At 36.6% G+C, this 18,682-nt stretch overlaps 1 protein-coding gene across 1 annotated transcript in view; it reads left to right on the top strand.

Moving 5' to 3' along the window:
* Positions 1 to 18,682, top strand: part of CREM (cAMP responsive element modulator) — a 58,546-nt gene that overhangs the window by 9,157 nt on the left and 30,707 nt on the right. Inside the window, exons 2-4 of the mRNA XM_007942418.2 lie at positions 14,802 to 14,948; positions 17,336 to 17,433; positions 17,582 to 17,724. Of these exons, the coding sequence (XP_007940609.1) occupies positions 14,802 to 14,948; positions 17,336 to 17,433; positions 17,582 to 17,724 (388 nt within the window). The remainder of the gene's footprint in view (positions 1 to 14,801; positions 14,949 to 17,335; positions 17,434 to 17,581; positions 17,725 to 18,682) is intronic.

The raw sequence follows: 18,682 nt of genomic DNA, 5'->3' as shown, positions 1-18,682 counted from the left end.
TACCTTTTCTAAGGACTTTACTGCTTCATAGTTGGAATTAAGAAAAAGAGTCCTAATTTATATGTATATACTCAATTTGAATCAAATCTAGCTTCTTAAAAGTAGGGGTGTGAAGTACTTTTTACTATTTCAATACTGTTGTTGTTGTTGTAATACTAGTGACACAAAATTATTTGCTTAATTTTTTTTTATTGTGATTTGGGTGAAGATTTACAGAGCAAATTCACTTTCTATACAGCAGTTCACATACATTTTGTCTCATGACATTGACCACAGTTTACCACAATGCAACAGCTCCCCTCCCACCTCCTCCCCACAGTTACCTCTTCCCAGTGTCCATCCCTCTGTGGGCTCCTGCCCCCTGAGCTGTCTCCCTGTGCATAAGCAGCCCTTCTTTCTCCCATGATTGTTCTCCCCAACGAGTGTATCTACTTGAGGTAAATGTTCAACTCATATACCTGTCTTTTGTTTAGCTGGAAACCACAGGTGTGGGTTCAATTCCAGACCCGAAGGGCAGCTAGGGGCCATAGTCTCAGTGGTTCCACCAGGTTCTATCAGACCAGCAAACCTGGTCCCCCCCCTTTTTTTTTCCTCCAAATGATTTTGAGTTTTGTTCCACATTGTTTTCCCTCTCTATCAAGGATCTCCTACATAGATCCCCTTCCAAGTGGATGACAGTGGTAGCCAGGCACCATCTAGTTCTTCTGGTCTCATAGTCGTACAGGCTGCAGATCAGATGGTGTACCAGTCACTAGGACTAATTGTTTCCATGAATTTTGGTTTTCTTTATTCTTCTTTGCTCTGGACGAGGAGAGACCCATCGTTGCATCTAGATGGCAGCTTGCTAGCTTTTAAGATCCCAGTCGCTACTCGCCAAGGTAGGAGGTGGAACAATGTTTTATATAGAATGTTATGCCAATTGAGCTTGATGTCCCCTGTGACTATGGCCCCAAGCCCGCAGGTTCAACTACACGGTCTCTCTGACCAAGCAGTGACCACAGCCTTGCCCCTTGTCAGCTCTACTGTACACCTGGGAATTCTGATCATTCACATAAACTTTTAGGACCATTGTCTGCCAACCCTATATATGTTCTTGGATACACTCCCCATTTCATAGACATACCTAATGTTACAGCCTGTCCACCCACCTAGCCACCCATATACGCATGTTTGCCTTCATTGACAACGCAGTACTATATGTGCAAAAGGCTTCATATTTGATGTCTATATCTCCCATGTACCTCTCTATGTCTTTCTCATCCTCAGTGCTGCCATATTGGTCACACAGATTTGGTACATTGCCCTTCTCTTCACCCAAATCAGTATTTATCTCTATCTATCTAACAGCGTTCCCTTCTTTCCCTTCCCACCCCTGGTAACCAACAAAGAAAATTTCCTTCCATAGATAAACCTTCCTTTAACTTTTACAATAACAGACTAATACAATATTTGTCCTTTTGTGATTGACTTATTTCACTCAGCATAATGTCCTCCACGTTCATCCATGTTATGCGGTGTTTTGCAGATTCTACATTATTCTTTAGCATTGCATAGTATTCCATTGTGTGTATGTACCATAGTTTGGTTATCCATTCCTCACTTGATGGACACCTAGGTTGTTTCCATCTTTTGACTATTGTAAATAGTGCTGCAGTGAACATGGGTGTGCATATATTTGTTCTTGTCATGGCTCTCAGTTCTTTAGGGTATATAGCTAGTAATGGACTGGCTGGGTCAAATGGTGTTTCTAATTCCAGCTGTTGAAGGAATTGCCATACTGCTTTCCACAATGGTTGTACCATTTTACAGTCCCACCAGCAGTGTATGAGAGTCCCAATCTCTCCACAACCTCGCCAGCATTTGTTATTTTCTGTCTTGTTGAACTTTGCTACTAGTGCTGGAGCAAGATGGTACCTCATTGTTCTTTTGATTTGCATCTCTCTAATAGCTAGTGATTGTGGGCATTTCTTCGTATGTTTGTTGGCTGCTTGAAAATCGTCCTTGGTGAAGTGTCTATTCGTGTCTGGCCATTTTTTAATTGGATTGTTTGTGTTTTTGTTATTGAGGTGTTGGAGTTTTGTCAAAAATCAGCTGCCTATAGGTTGATGGATCTATTTCTGGGTTCTCAATTCTATTCCATTGGTCTCTGTATCTGTCATTAAACATTTTTTAATTGGATTGTTTGTCTTTTTGTTATTGAGGTTTTGTTATTTTGTATTGTTGGTGTTCTATAAATTCTAGAGATAAGTCCCTTGTCAGATATGTTATTACCAAATATTTTTTCCCAATCTGTAGGTTCTCTTTTGACTCTTTTGGAGAAGTCTTTGGAAGCACATAAAAATTTAATTTTTAGAAGGTCCCAATCATCTGGTTTCTCTTCTGCTGTTCGTGCATTTTGAGTTATGCTTGATAATCTATTTATGTCATATAATGGGCCCTTAAATTTGTCCCTGTACCTTCCCTGAGGAACTGTATAGTTTTAGGTTTCACATTTAAGTCTTTGATCCATCTGGAGTTCATTTTTGTGTATGGTGTGAGGTACAGGTCTTACTTCATTTTTCTGCAAACGGATCTCCAGTTTTGCCAGTACCATTTATTAAACAAACATTCTCTTCCCCATTTAATGGATTTTGGGCCTATTTGCTTAATTTTTATACATAGTTTTAAGACTGAGTTTTTGTTTTCTTTATCTAAAAAATTGGAGATACTAAGTTTATGGATTAAATGAGTTGATTTTTGTGAAGTACAAGCACAGTGCTTGGCACAATAGATGTTTGCTTTTTATCATTATAGTAACATGCCTCATCTCATAATAGTAGTATTAGATCACAAGATGAAGTGGCTTATGCTGGTTTAAAAATATGTTGCACTTAGGAATTTTTTCTAAAGTAAAAGGAATCTACTTGCTATGCTTAATAGGCCTATAGAACATGTAGAGAAGATCAGCGAATTTATGCGAGCTCTGGTGGCATAGTGCCTAAGGCATTTGACTGCTCAGAAGGCTAGAGGTTCAAATCCACCAGCCACTCCTTATAAGACTGGGCAATCTACTTCCATAGGCATACTGCCTCAGAAACCCAAAGAGGGGTGACTGTGAGTCAGATCCAACTTGATGGCAGTGAATTTGGTTTGGTTTATAAGCAGATCTGATAGGATGCTATTAACTTAATTAAAATTCTGTGTTTTGTTCTCCTAAATTTTGGTAGTTTGGATTTCCTTTAACCATTTTAGCCCATTGCAAAAGTGCCTTCATGATATTTTGGTCCTAAAACTCTAAAATAGAATTTATTACTAGATTTTAGATTTTTGTATTAAGACCAAACTTCGTGTAATCTTTTTAGGAACTGAACTCTTAGATCTTCCTGTTCATGAACTGGAAAAAAATTAAGGACACAATTTGATCTGACCATGTTTTGTTATAGATTCAGATTTGAAGTTTAATATAGATACTTGGGTCTGTCTCCTTTTCTCACATCAATATTAGGGAAGAATTTTTTTTTTTTTGAAATTTTAACACTTTCAAATAAAATAATTGTTACATGTACATTATTTAAACTACATCCTTGACCAAAATCATTTAAATGAATTGTAACAATAATAACATAATAAAAGTGAACATTTACTAAATACTCATTATATGCCAAACACTGTTCAAAGTACTTCACACACATTGGATTAGTCCTAACAACAACCCAGTGAGGAAGATACTATTTTCATTCTCATTTGAGATTGAGGGAAATAACTTGTCATAGGTTACACAGCTAGTAAAAGGCAGAGCTAAGATTTGAACTCAGGCATTCTGGGTTTTAGTTTCATTAACCACTACACCATTTCTTCACCTATAATACACAAGTACTCAGTGTTGAACCAGACAATTTCTAGGCAAATAATAGTTAGCAAGTAGTAAAAATACGTGTGCTATACGTGTGTGTGTGTATAGTACAATGCATATGTTATATATAAAGTATATACATGGCTGTTTCCTGGAGAAGGGTATCATGCTTGGTAAAGTGGAGGGTCAGCGAAAAAAGAGAAGACCCTCAACCAGATGGATTGAAACAGTGGCTGCAGTGATGGGCTCAAGTATAGCAAGGATTGTGAAGATGACATACAACTGGGCAGTGTTTCGTTCTCTTGTACATAGATAATGTCACTATGAGTTGGAGTTGACTCAGTGGCACCTAACAACAACATAAGTACTATACACTGTTTTATATACATGTATGTGTGTTTGTGTGTGTGTATATGTATAAATTCACACACACATATACCTATATATTCTGTATAATGTTGCTGCATTATTCAGTGGCAGATTAGACAATTTCATAGTTAGACTTCAATTCAACTCTGACCTTGGGTGTGTGAACAGTATATAAAATTTAAATGTTACCCAATTTGATGCATTAGTGATTGTTTCCATATAATTCCTGGCCTTAATAGCCATTCTGTCTGTTGAAGTGTGATTCTGGGGCCAGGAGTATGAGAATATCCAGAGGTTTAGAATTATGCCTTATAAGAGGATGGGGAAGTCAGTAGCTTTGTCATTTAATAAAATCAGTTTTGTTGAAGTCTTTTTTCCTGGAGAAAAGCCAGTTAATTATCATATCTACCAAATTTGGGACCATAGTTACTACTGTTTTCTTTTAATAGGTTATTTTTGCTGAATTAGCCCTGTAGAGTTCATACCCAGTGACTGGTAGAAATGAAATAGAATAATTCAAATATGTTAATTTGACTGCTTACTAGAAGTTCCTGTAAGGAGTGGTTTAGGTCAGAAACAAAGATTAACATGTAGTTTTGGGTGTTCAGTGATTTTTATGCATTCATTCTATGGTTTCTAGCTTTTGGCATATACTATTCTTATTCATTATTTTAGATTTATTATTACAAATGATCTATATTATTAAAAGCAGTGTTCATATCCACTATCCTTGCTCTTATAAGACATCTGCTGATGATTCATTTCTAGCTCAGGGCCTAACTGCAATTTCTCTATATACGTTTAGTATTTGGAATTTACATTTAGGTAGCATCACTTTTTGTCTTACTGAAACCAAATACAAGGTTGATTTTTAAAAGTTCTGGAACTAAAAGAACTTTGACTTCTAAAAGGATCATGGTCATTGTCATACCAAAAATCAAACTCACTCCATCAAGTTGATTACTACTCATAGCAACCCCTCTTGGGTTCCCAAGACTATAAATCTTTACGGAAGCAGACTGCCTCAGTTTTCTTCCACAGAGTGGCTGGTGGGTTCAAACCAACAACTTTTTGGTTAGCACCCAAATGAGCCTTAACCATTACACCACTAGAGTTCCTTCTCATTGTCATAGTACTTTAAAAATATGATTAACAAGTGAAATATATTTCTTATTTGTTAGAGTATTAAATCATGCTCCAGATATTATAAATAGGAAATTCAGGATGCTGTATTAAAACCTGCGAAATCTGGAACCTGTGTAAGGGAGAAACCTATCAGATATTTTCCACTAAAAGGAATGATAACGGTTAGATTGTGTCCTGTCAAGGGTGGAAAATTGCAAGACCCAGAAAATGAGGCAGTCCTATTGAATTCTGGCTCTCACATGTTTCTCAGTATAAACATTAATCAGGGCGTAGTTTTTCAAAGGCAATCCCTAATTGTAATTTTTCTTCAAATGATCATCACTGCTTATTGAAGTATTTTCAAAATAGCCTTTTTTTTTTCTAGGAAAACTACCCTATATAATTGAGAATGATTTAATTCTGATACTTACTTTGCTTTCAACAGGTGAATTTTGTTAAGGGTCATAAAGTTTGGCCATATTCTATATAATACCAGGAACAGCAATCCCTTTTCCCCTGCCTGTTTTATTCTGATTATAGATTTCAGATAGTATTTATTTATCTACACACTCAAACTTTAAAAGCAAAGAATACCAGAAAGATGTTTACTTATGTTTTGTTGACTATGCAAAGGTCTTCAATTGTGTGGATCATAACAAATTATGGATAACATTGAGAAGAATGGGAATTCCAGAACACTTGGTGATGCTCATGAGGAACCTATACATATAGCAGGAAGCTGTCATTCAAACAGAACAAGGGGATACTGCATTGTTAAAATCAAGAAGAGAGGGTAACAGGGTCGTATCCTTTCACTGTACTTACTCAGTTTGTATGCTGAGCAAATAATCCGAGAAGCTGGATTGTATGAAGAAGAATGTGGCATCAGGATTTGAGGAAGACTCTTTAACAACCTGTGATACACAGATGACGCATCTTTGCTTGCTGAAAGTGAGGATGACTTGAAGCAACTACTGATGAAGATTAAAAACTACAGTCTGCAATATGGATTACACCTCAGTATAAAGAAAACAAAAATCCTCACAACTGGTCCAGTAAAACAGTTTCATAATGGATAGAGAAAAGATTGAAAATGTCAGGGACTTCATATTACTTGGTTCTACACTCAACACCAATGGAAGCAGCAGTCAAGACATCAGACGACATATTGAATTGGGCAAATCTGCTGCAAGAGACCTCTTTCAAGTGATAAAGAGCAAAGATGTCTCCATGAGGACTAAGGTGCACCTAACCCAAGCTATGGTATTTTCAGTCACCTCATATGCATGTGAGAGCTAGACAGTGAATAAGGAAGACTGAAGAAGAGTTGATGCTTTTGAGTTGTGGTGTTGGAGAAGAATGCTAAGAGTACTATGGTCTGTCTTGGAAGAAGTACAGCTGGAATGCTGCTTGAAAGTGAGAATGGCCAGACTTCATCTCACCTACTTTGGTCATGTTGTGAGAAGAAACCATTTTCTTGAGAAGAATATCATGCTTGGTGAAGTGGAGGGTCAACGAAGAAGGGAAAGACCCTCAATGAGATGGATTGACTAGTAGCTGCAACGATGGGCTCGGGTATAGCAAGGAACGTGAGGCTGGCACAGGACCTGGCAGTGTTTCGTTCTGCTGGGCATAGGGTCACTGTGAGTCAGAGATGACTCAATGGGACCTAACAACAACAACAGCAACATACTCAAACAGGATTTGAGACAGTGACATCCCAGTGTAATTCTCTTCAAAATTATAACAGGTAGTAGATAGAAAAATATTAGTCTTACTTGGCTGATTCTATTACCAACAAACTTTTTCATTTGATACTCTTAAGGTGAAATTTAACATTACTGATTGAAATTTGTTAACCATTTGATTTTAAAAAAACAATGAGAAAGAAAACACCAAAGACTGGCTAAAATAAGGATCAACTCTACATTTTTCGTTTTGTATGTATTTGTTTTCCATTAGCACAACTCAGAGTTTTTAGTCTGTGTTCACATTTATAACATTCTTATCTTTTGTCTTAAAATACATGAAATATCCTTTAATTACTTATTTTTCCCCTTAGTAGAAAGAGATTCTTGAGGATCTCGTCTTGTATACACACAGAAATCAGGATGGGCTTCAGACTTCTTGCTTAGATTGTTAGTGGATTTTCATTGCAGTTTTTGACATTACATTAGGTGATACAAAGATTTGATTTCTCAAGCAGTAGAGTTGGTAGAGAAATCTACTATATTGTGATTTCACCACTTCTTTTTTCATCCTTTATTAACTGTCTTGAATGCAGGCCGAGTAGCACTGTGACATTTGTAGCCGTACTGTGACATCATAAACCCATCTTAAGGGGACCTAGCTACAGATTGGAGCTTTTCTACTAGATGCTAATCAAATGCTATGTTACAACATTGTGAGGTTTTCCCAGACTTACATGTCATTATTAGGGTTTTTTAAAAATTGCAAAGCCCAGTAAGGCTGTCAATAGCATTATCTTAACTCGTTTTTTCGGATTAAGTACTGTATATAGTAGGGTTTTCAGTGGATGTGGTGGCATCAGCATAATCTATGTTTCAGACATCCTGTAGAAGAGGATTTCTCTTCAGGGGACCTGGAAAACAAGGTAAATTAATTACTGTGAGTTCATGCTGCACGCTTTTAGAGACTCATTATAAATAGAGGTATGACAGTTAGGAAATATGAAATTCATCCATTTTATGTCTTCAGTTTGTTTTTTGAGCAGCTGCCCACTTGATCATTGAGATGTGATGAATATATCCCTAGATCTTCCTAGGGTTTTTCTCCTTCTTCGTACAGGCCTTTTGCTTAAACATTCCCTCCACTGAGAAACTTTTCACAAGTATATCTTAAATAGCCTCCTTCCACATCCCTCAGTCCGCTTGGTCATTCTCTCTAATCTCTTTCACTGGTTTATTTTTCTTTCTAGAATTTAGCCCTGCCCCAAATCATGTATTCGGTTTCTTTATCTTTTTAGTGTGTCTTTCTGATTTAGGAGGAATAAAGGAATGAATCAATTTATAAATGTGACTTGTTTCTGTCATATTTTTGCTTACAAAAAAGTTTTTGGAATGAAGACTTAAAAGATTTCTTTTTACCTGCAGTGTACATATTTTAATTCAAGCAAACTTAAGTTTGTCTTGCTGTAAGAGTACTGTATTTTAGGAAGGACTTCTTAGTTAATTAATACTCTTTTGTTTCCAGAGCTTGTGTAGGACTCTAGTTGCATATTATTAATAGAATAGTTACAATATTCTTCGTAGATTGTTCTCTGTTGGTATTTCTCACATCTTTATTTCCTGTCTGTACTCTAACCCTTGCATTAGTCCTATAATTCATCTTGCTTATTAAATAGTTTCACCTGTTTGCCCTACAATTACATACATACCCTTGCTTTAAACTTAACCTGTCTAAAACTGCATATATCACTTTACAGAATAAAAGACGGTTCTTACCCATTTTTTTTTTTTACTTAAGGACCACCATACATGTTCATGAGTCATTGCCTTTGTTCCTTCTATGTTAACCTTACTTCAAGGGCAGTCATATTTTCATATTTCTCTGATTTACCATGGTAGGTAGACACATGATTTTTATTTTTTAATGAATAATGGTGAAGTTTAGACTGTTAACTCTGCTAATAATAATTAGAGGTTTAATGCCAGTCATGTAGTCGGTTTTCTTTTTTTTTAATGTAATCAGCTTTTAGAAAATCAGTGAGAAAATACACTTCCTTGACGGTTCTCCAGATCTGAGGGGTTTATTTAATAGGTTATATCTGAATTCTAAGGAGCTCTGGTGGTGCAGGGGTTAAGGCATTCAGTTGTTAACCAGAATGTCAGCTATTTGAACCCATTGGCCACGGTGCAGGAGAAAGATAAGGCAATCCTGTGGGTGCCGTAAATATTTACAGCCTTGGAAATCCTATGGGGCTGTTCTCTTCTGTCCCATAGAGTCTAGAGTCTCGCTAGAATCGGGGTGATGGGTTTATTTGTTTTTTTATCTGAATTCTAACTGTAGGGTGTGTTATTTGTGCTAGTTTTCAGCTTTATTTTAGCGATTTAATGAAAGCTGTCTCATGAGCTTTTGCACTGCCCAGTTTGGACATGTAGTTGTTTCTTTGTAGTTACAGAATTTGCATATTCATTTCCAGGATTCTGGGGAGACTTGTATTAGCTGTAGCTCCTTTTCCATAGCATTTATTCTTGACACTTAAGCCATTTTGATAAGCTCTTATTTAAAAATGTAAAATCTTGAGAATTGTACTTGAAAGAAAGTTAAAGCAACTGAAAGCATAATTCATAATTATTAAATGCCTATTCAGTGCAGTGAATTACTTGGTATGACTTTTCTAGCCATAGTCTTTGTAACTCCCACCAGATTACTGGGTGGGACCATGCATATAAGGTATGTAGAACTCTGATGTTGGGACTGGTTAGTTTTTTCACTGCCAGACTTAAAATGAGCCTTCCTAGAGGCAGAGAATGGATCTCCTGCCATTAAGAAAGAACAGCTGGAGGTGAAGTAGAGTGTGTCCTTCCATTTGAGATCCCTGCCTGGACCTCCTTGGCAGAGATCTCCTAGCAGAGAGAGAGAGACATCCTGGCAGACAGAGATGCCCTGGCAGACAGAGATGCCCCAGCAGAGAGAGACGCCCTGGCACGGAGATGGTCATAGTGGAACCAAGAGCATAAAGATAGAGTGGCGGGCTTACCTGGCCCACAGAGAGAAAGCTGAGTGCTGTCGGGCTGGAGGCTTGCTGATGGAGTGGGGTTCACCTAGGTGTACCTATCGGCAGAGCTAAAAGAGCTTTGTAATACTTGCCTAGGCAGAGCAGAGGCCAGGCTAAGAGGCCAAGGGCCAGAGAGGTGTACCTAAGGCCGCAGCAGAGGGGAGATTGACCTGATGGAAGAATTGTGTCCTGAGCGCATTCCTGAACCTGAGTTGTAGCCTGCTATTTCCCTAATAAAGCCCATATTGTGTGTATTGTCTGTGAGTTCTGTGTGGCCATTGTAATGAATAATCGAACCCAGCAGAGAAATAGTGAGTGCCATGGGAGGGACAGCTGGTGGCAGAATTGGTAAAAGGCTGGAGGGTGGTGGCATGTCTGGCCTCATAGGAATAAGCATTGGCCTGCTGGTGGTGATTCTGTCTTCCTGTTGTGAAGGTAGAGAGGCCCAGAAGATGCTGCCTCCATGCCCTTTTTGCAGCCTATGAAGCTTTCTTGAATTGTTATTCAAAATATCTGATTTCTTTGAATTAGGGCATTTCCATACAGAAGGTAAATGAGCACTACCTGCCATTCAATCCACAGGTTCAGTTTGTAAGAATACATGTAATACTTTTGAGTTTTTCCCCTATAGTTTCAAGTTCATTGTCTTCAGATATCTTACTCTAATTTTACAAAAGCAAAATATTGAGAGTCATTGGGTATTTGACAGAGTATTTCTCTTATTGGTCTTGGGTGCTGTTGAGTCAATTCCAACTCATAGCAAGCCCATGTGGCAGAGTAGAACTGCCTCATAGGGCTTTCTAAGCTATGATCTTTAAGGAAGCAGACTTCCACATCTTTCTTCCACAGAGCAGTTGGTGGCTTCATACTGCTGACCTTTTGGTTAGCAGCTGAACTCTTAACCACTGTGCTATTAGGGTTTCTTCCAGTGTTGCCATCTCACTGCCATCAAGTCAGTTCTGACTCACAGGGACCCCATTGGGTTTCCAAGGCTGTAAGTCTTTCCTGAAGTAATTTGTTTCGTTTTCCCCCATGGAGCAGCTGGTGGGTTTGAACCTCAGACCGTCTGGTTAGCAGCCAAATCTTACCCATTACGCCATGAGAACTTCTTATTTGGTACTGCCATAGTGGAGCTGAAATCACTGCCCTCCTCAGCAATTTGCTCTGTAAGCTGTAAATCAAGAGTGTAGGGGCCACATTAGTATGGAGCAACAATTTGCAAAGTGTGGTCTGCAGAACCCTGAAATTCATGTGTGAGGATAAAACTGTTTTTGTAGTAATGCTAAGATGGTATTTTCTTTATTCACTATATTGACATTTGCACTGATGGCACAGAAGCAATGGAGGGTAAAACTGTTGTCATCTTACCACAAATCAAGTCATTGGTGCCAAGCTGTTCTAGTAGTCATAGTATTTTTCACAGCCATGCACTTTAAGTAAAAAAGAAAAAATTGGTGTCCCTTAAGAATATCCTGGATGAAGGAGTAAAAATTATCAAGTCTGTTAAGTCTCAACCCTTGAGTACATGTCATTTTAATAACCTGTGTAATGAAATGGGAAAGGCACAAAAAGCACTTCTGTGGATACTGAAGTTTGATGATATTTTTGAGGAGAAACACTGCTATTATTTGAATTATTTGAGATGAGTTGAACTAGGTGGGGTGTTTTCCATGGATCATTATTTTTCTCAAGAGAACAACTAACAGCCTACTATGGCTGTTTATACTTGCATATTTGGAAGACATTTTCTCAAAAAATGAATGAAGTGAGCCTTCAGTTCAAGAATGACAACTGATGATATTTATTGCCAACGATAATATTCAAGCTTCTGCTCAAAAATTTTGAATTTTGAGAAATCTGAGTCTGCCACTCTGAGCTTGACAGCTTTCCAGTACTTACAGACTTTTCTGATGAGATTGAGAGTGATTTTTAGTGTGATTTTTCTGATAGTACATCATGAAGTGTGTGAATATTTAGACGATCTCCTTAACTCAGGGAGCCAGTATTTTTCAAATGACTGCTTCATATATTACAAAATCTTACAAGTATAGAAGATCTATTCAGAATGCAAAGAGGACCAATGGATTACAATGTAACAGTATGAAAAGTTCATTAATATGGTTTCAGATTCCATATTGCAACTAACCTTTAAAAAAAACTACCACTGGTTGAGTTTTAGTGTAGTATCAAAGAAGAATAGCCACATTTTTTTCTGGAAAATTTAAATACTCATCCCTTTTCCAACTACTAATCTGTATAGGGCCCAGTTTTTCTTACATACATCAAGTAAAACAACATACTACAACACATTCAATGTCAAAGTAGATACGAGAATCTATCTGTAGATAGATGTTGTCTGTAGTTAGGCCAGACACTTTAGAAATTTGCAAAAATTTTGCTACTCATGAAATTTTTAAAAAACGTAATTAAGGGGTCGCTATGAGTCAGGTCCAACTTGATGGCCCATAACAACAACATCAACAATTATTTTTTATAAAATTATTTTTCTTACATGTAATAGGTTTATTATTTTTAGTGAGTGACTAAATATTTTTAAATTTTTTGTTTAATTTCTAGTATGGAAAATATCAATAGATATAACCACTGTGATGCGGGAGCTGGTTTTTACTGGCTTGAATGGGTCAGTTATATGCACCTTTTCCCAACTTTGTGTTCATTGCCATGGTAATCAGCCATAGTAGGAAAACTTACCTCACTGAAATCCCCAAAAGCTACAAATCAGAGTTTCTTCTTCCCAAGAGTCGGTTGTTAAGCATTTACCAACACCCTAGTGGATATAAGGAGCTCTGGTAGCATAGTGCCTAAGGCACTTGACTCCTAACCAGAAGGCTGGTGGTTCAAACCCACCAGCCACTCCTCGGAAGGAAGGTTGGGCAATCCTATTTCTGTAGTGATACTGCCCCGGAAACCCAAGGAAGGATCGCTATGAGTCAGGGCTGACTCGACAGCACATAACAACAACAGTGGATATAAGCCACATAAAGAAAAGCTCTTTGAAGTCAGAAAATTTCAAGGGTGTAAAGTTGTTCTGAGACTAAATGATAGAGAGTTAGTGGTGTGCAGAAAGGAGTGCCTTTTGGTAATCTGTTGTAATTTACACAGAGCTGCCTTTTGTGTTAGCAGTATTTGTAAAATAAATCCTTCCGAAGCTTTTTAACTTGTACTTGTGAAATCTGCTGGCTTCCTTATATGGTAAACTTTTTCTTTTCCTCTGCAATATAAAGTGGACAGTATTACTCCAGGGGGATAGGTGGGCTGAATTTGGCCCTTGGGATGCATGTTAGGTTTCTGTCTTACTTTCTCACTTTCTGTCCAACTGTTATCCAGGCTCAGACCAAAGCCCAGCTCAAGTTCTGGCTTCTAGACAAAGCCTTACTTACTCTTCAGGCCCGTAATGATCTTTGTATTCTGTACCACTGTAACATTTATGGTCTGTACAGTTGAGCAATTATTTCTCTATTGTTTAGCCTCCTATTGTATTTTTGGTGTTAATTTTACCATCTTGCGTTTTACCTCACTGTACGTAGTACAATACTCAATACATAGGTAATCTTGCATAGATAAAATTTCTTTTTTTTTTTTTACTTTTGGATTGCCAGAGAAGTTTGCTTTCCAAGGGAATAATGCCATAAATATATATTAAAATTATTTGTTATAAACTCAGTTTTTAGTAATTCTTTTAAAGTATTAGCGTAAGTAGATTGGAAACCATTGGTGTTTCTCAAATGAGATCACACATAGGCTTCCATCAGATATCCTGTGGTTTTACTACAACTAGTGATAAAAACTGGTGGCTTATTTAATTTCCAGAATCTTCAACTGTTTTGAGTAAGTCATAATGAAATGAATGGTGAGTTTTAGCAACATGAAAATTTTCTAACACTGGCAGATAGGACAGGGTTGTTTACTAGTTAGAAAACCTGGCAGGGTTTGAGTACAGAGGAACGGAGATATTGTTGCATTTTTGTTGTTAGATATCTCAGTTGAAAGAAGTCAAGGTAGCTGTGAGATAGCTGTACTTGCCTTTTCCCTGCTTGCAGTAAATGATAGTCTGGCCTTCTCTGGATGCACAAGCTACAGGAGAGGAAAAGTGTGGGAAGGTCTTATTAACTCCAAGGTATGAGCTTTCCTCGGCTCAGAGATACTAAGGGTATCAAAGGTCTTGATAGAAATAGCAGTTTGTTTGGCCTGTGACTTTTTTGTGATTATAGGGGCAGAAAAGTAACTGTGATTTTAATCAGAGACAAGGTGTCAACTTGCACCTAGCATAAAATATCATATACCAAAATGTTTCACTTATTAAAAAAATAACTCAGCATTTTAAGTTCTGTCTTGAAAGTTAAAAAGAAGTCAAAGAGGGTAATTTATACTCTGGCCTGAAAAAGGCTTCACTGTTAGTAGTCATGAGGTCGTAGTGAGGTAGTTTAACTGCTTTAGAACTTTATGCTTGAAACATTCTTGGCCACCGAAGCATGGGAACCGAAATGAGGAGCATGGGTTCTTTAATATCTATCACATCAGAGAATGACTGTTCTAGGGCAGTAACCACCTCCTAATGGTAAGTACCACAGCTTGTTTGTCTTTTCTCAGAAGCAAGGGGGAAAGAAAGAAAAAGGAAAACTGACCCGTCATAACAGTGACTGGTATTTCTGAAAAACAAAAGAACAACTGAAAAAGGCTCAGCCATAATCCTCATGATGATCATTTTTGCAGGTTTCTGTAGCTGGATCAGGCACTGGAAGAGGCTCTCCAGCTGTAACTCTAGTGCAGTTACCTTCGGGCCAAACCGTACATGTCCAGGGAGTAATTCAGACACCACAGTCATCGGTTATTCAGTCACCACAAATACAAACTGTTCAGGTTAGCTTCCTTCCTGGATGACTTGTCTTTGACTTTCTTGAGCCTCTTTGCCTTTTACTAATTTCATCATTTACTATATCGTTTTCTTTGTATAACTTTGATGCTCAAATATTTTTATGAGACATTTGGGGGAGTTTCTTTTTTATGTATGAAGAGCATTGTGCCCTGCTGGGTACATAAACCTAATGTAAGAGTTGTAGTTTTGTGGACAATGCTTAATTTGCAGAATGAGTAGTTTTTGAATAACAATTTACTGTTCTTGTGTGTTCAAACCTTTGTTTATTTAGCAAAGTTGTCCAATGGTGTTTAAAAATATTTTGAGGGTTCTTTGGAGATGTTTGATACATACAGTAATATAAGGGTTGCATTTTCTATGCTGTTTTCATGAATATTCAGGTTAGTGAATCAGTAGAAGTTCACTTTTAATGGAAAATATGTAATTCTTAGAAAATAATATTATTGGCTCTATGACATTATGTTTATACATCACATACTCCTCTCAGATTAAACCTTGGCTTTCATAGGCATCATTATAATTGTGGTTGTGATCCAGTATTTTTTATTATTATTACAAAAGTTGGTCATAAATCTTTAAAATTCCTTAATGCTAAAACTTTTGTTTTTGGTGTAAGTAGATGTTAATGATTAAGAATGTATTTTTTATAAATGCCATTTTTTGAAGCATACTCATCTTGTTTACTGAATTTATTTCTATTATTCTTTTAGGTAAGTTTGTTACTATCTTTAAAATGTTGGCATTATTTAAACCTAGTTGACTAAAAAAATCTGAGGAAAACAGATGAGCACACATACTAAGTCTTTTATCCTTTCCTTGCATGTTTGGGCATAGTTTATCTGAGAATAAAGATGGGGGTTGCAACATGACATTTAAAGTGATAAATCTATAGGCATTAAAAGCTTGTCACAAGTATCTATTCCTGTGTTGGCATTGGTTTTTCTGTGATGGCTCTTGTTTGCAAGAGTTTCTGACTTTTTCTGACTCTAGATATAAAACACTGTCCTCTTTGTATTCTGACTTTTATTGGGGTGTAAATATTTATTGAGGTATAGTTTTAAATTAACCTAGCTGACATTGGAGGCAAGTATCATCTTATATTCAGTAGGCTTTTTTTGTTTTTTTGTTAAATGAAAGTTTTAGTTAATCTTTGTAGAGATAGGTGCCAGTGGAGCTTGTTTTAAAACTGTTGGACAGTGGGCAAGTCACTTAATCTGTCTGTATAAACTTCAGTTTTCTCTAAAATGGGTAAATAATAGCCTCTCATAGGGGAGTTTTTATGATTACATGACAGATGTGTGAAAAACCCACTATAACGTGATAAATATTTGATGGTGATATAAGATTGTCTCATTGCAACAACAGTTCCTCAGTAAGTTTTATTTTTCATTGTGTGAATGTTTTTATGTGTTGGATGTCCATGACCAGAACTGCATGGCCTTAAGTGTAGGTGAACACCTACACATACCCATGTTCTTTGGGAATGACATGTTACTGGTTTTTTTTTTTTTTTTTTTTCTGCAGTGTTGATATTTTAATGAGCTCTTTTGAGTTTGTGCAAACTAAATTCCCACATAATTGTAATATTAAGTGACTGTTGAAAGCTCAGAACCACCCTAGACTCTCAAAGTTAAATGGCTGAATGAATATATTAAATGATGTTCTTGGAGAAATTCATTATTTTTCTTTCTCCAGTAATCACGTTATTACATTGAATGTTACTTGAAAAAGGAAGTCTTGCTTAAAACTCTGATCTTTTTTTTAAGGAGAAATTCCTTATTTTGACCTTCAAGATCTACCACCATCAAGCTTCTTATAATATAAATCCTAAGTTTAACCAAGCTTCTTTATTCATTTCTTGCATTCTCTCTTATTTCTATTTACTCCGTAATTTGAAGTCTCACCTTAAGTCAACTAGTAGAAGAGATCAGTGAAATGTAATTATCAAACGTAGGTGCTTTTTTCTGCCCCTTTAAATTGTTCACTCACTCTTTGGTAGATTTGTGAAAATGCATTTTCAGGCTTAGGATCTTATAGCTTATGTATCTTATGTTCAGGCTTTTTCTGTGCAACCTGACCTGACATTTCAACTATTCTTTCCTTTGCATTTCTGTGGACTCAATTTAAAATCTGTGCCATTCATTTCCACAATTACTCATACACTTGTTTTACATCTTAAATATTTATGTCGTTACTGTCTTTCCTAAACAAGATTGTGAGCTCCTTTATTGGGGTTCACCATGTTCTGTAGCTTGGTAGCCCCCATAAGATAACTGGCTTAGTCTTGCACACCTGCACCTTTACATTGTTGGTTGAGTGAAGGAGAAGATCATTTATTTTATGATGCATTTCAGAAACTCTTGTATTATAGGTAGCAACAATTGCAGAGACAGATGAGTCTGCAGAATCAGAAGGTGTAATTGATTCTCATAAACGTAGAGAAATCCTTTCACGAAGACCCTCTTACAGGTAAGTTAATGAAGTTTCCTACTTTAATGATACTTTTTTCTTCCAAAAAAGAATAATTATACATCAAACATATTCTTCCACAATAGTTTTTCTGTTTTAAATTTCATTCATCTACTGTAATTATTTGTATTGTTACATTTTATTTTAGAAAAATACTGAATGAACTTTCCTCTGATGTGCCTGGTGTTCCCAAGATTGAAGAAGAAAAATCAGAGGAAGAAGGAACGCCACCTAACATTGCTACCATGGCAGTACCGACTAGCATATATCAGACTAGCACGGGGCAATACAGTATGTATGCAACAATATGATATGATACAGTTCTAGCTTTAAGTCTTCTGCAGTTACATCTGAGCAACTCAGGTTTTGGCATTAAACATACATGCTTAAAATATACCCCAATTGTGTATTATAGAATGAAAAGTATGTGTTGTACAAGTAAGAGATTTGTATTGGCAGCTGTGATACACATTTTTCAAGTAAACATTTTTATTAATGAATATAGAAACAGATTTTGGGTAAATGTAAACAAAGGACAGTGTTTTTAATTTATATGTGCGTATTCATTTCTAGAAAAATTCAGTACTATTTTTGTTGTCTTTATGAAGCATGTGAATGTCATAAGATACAAATGTCTGTATTTCATTCTTGTTGGCTCTTGTTACCAACAATTACATATTATACTTACTACTCTTAAAGGAGGTATATTTGTGCTTTAAAATTATGTTTCCAATGTAACTCTGTTTTCATTACCTCTACTGTATTAATTTGTGCTGTAGTTTTTCATAAAAGAGAATGGAAAAATGATACATCTTTTGAAAGTATAGCAGTGGAACAGTTTATTTTATTTGAAATTTTAAGCATTGAAAGCGCTAAATAAACTGATACATTCATATTTATTCTTGTGCATTTTAATGGATTGTTAATTCTGTGCTTTTTGCTGTAATTAAAGCACTGTTTTTTTTTTCCTAAATAAAAAACAGGTTTGATACATAAAAATACTATAGCAAAAAAGAAACTCAATAACTAAAAAGAAAAGGGAGGGGAGGAAATTACAGAAAAAGGACAGAAAAGAAAAAAAAAAAGAGATAGCAAGTTAGGTGGTTGTTGTTGTTAAGTGCTGTCGAGTCGTTTCCGACTCATAGTGACCCCACGCACAGCAGAACGAAACACTGCCCGATCCCGCACCAGCCCCACAATCCCTGCTATACTTGAGCCCATCATTGCAGCCACCATATCAATCCATCTC

The sequence above is a fragment of the Orycteropus afer genome, unplaced genomic scaffold (assembly GCF_000298275.1).
Source record: "Orycteropus afer afer isolate SDZICR_OR568_19922 unplaced genomic scaffold, OryAfe1.0 scaffold00090, whole genome shotgun sequence".
Taxonomy (NCBI): domain Eukaryota; kingdom Metazoa; phylum Chordata; class Mammalia; order Tubulidentata; family Orycteropodidae; genus Orycteropus; species Orycteropus afer.
The sequence above is the reverse complement of the archived record's forward strand: the minus strand, read 5'-3'. Positions and strand labels throughout refer to the sequence as shown.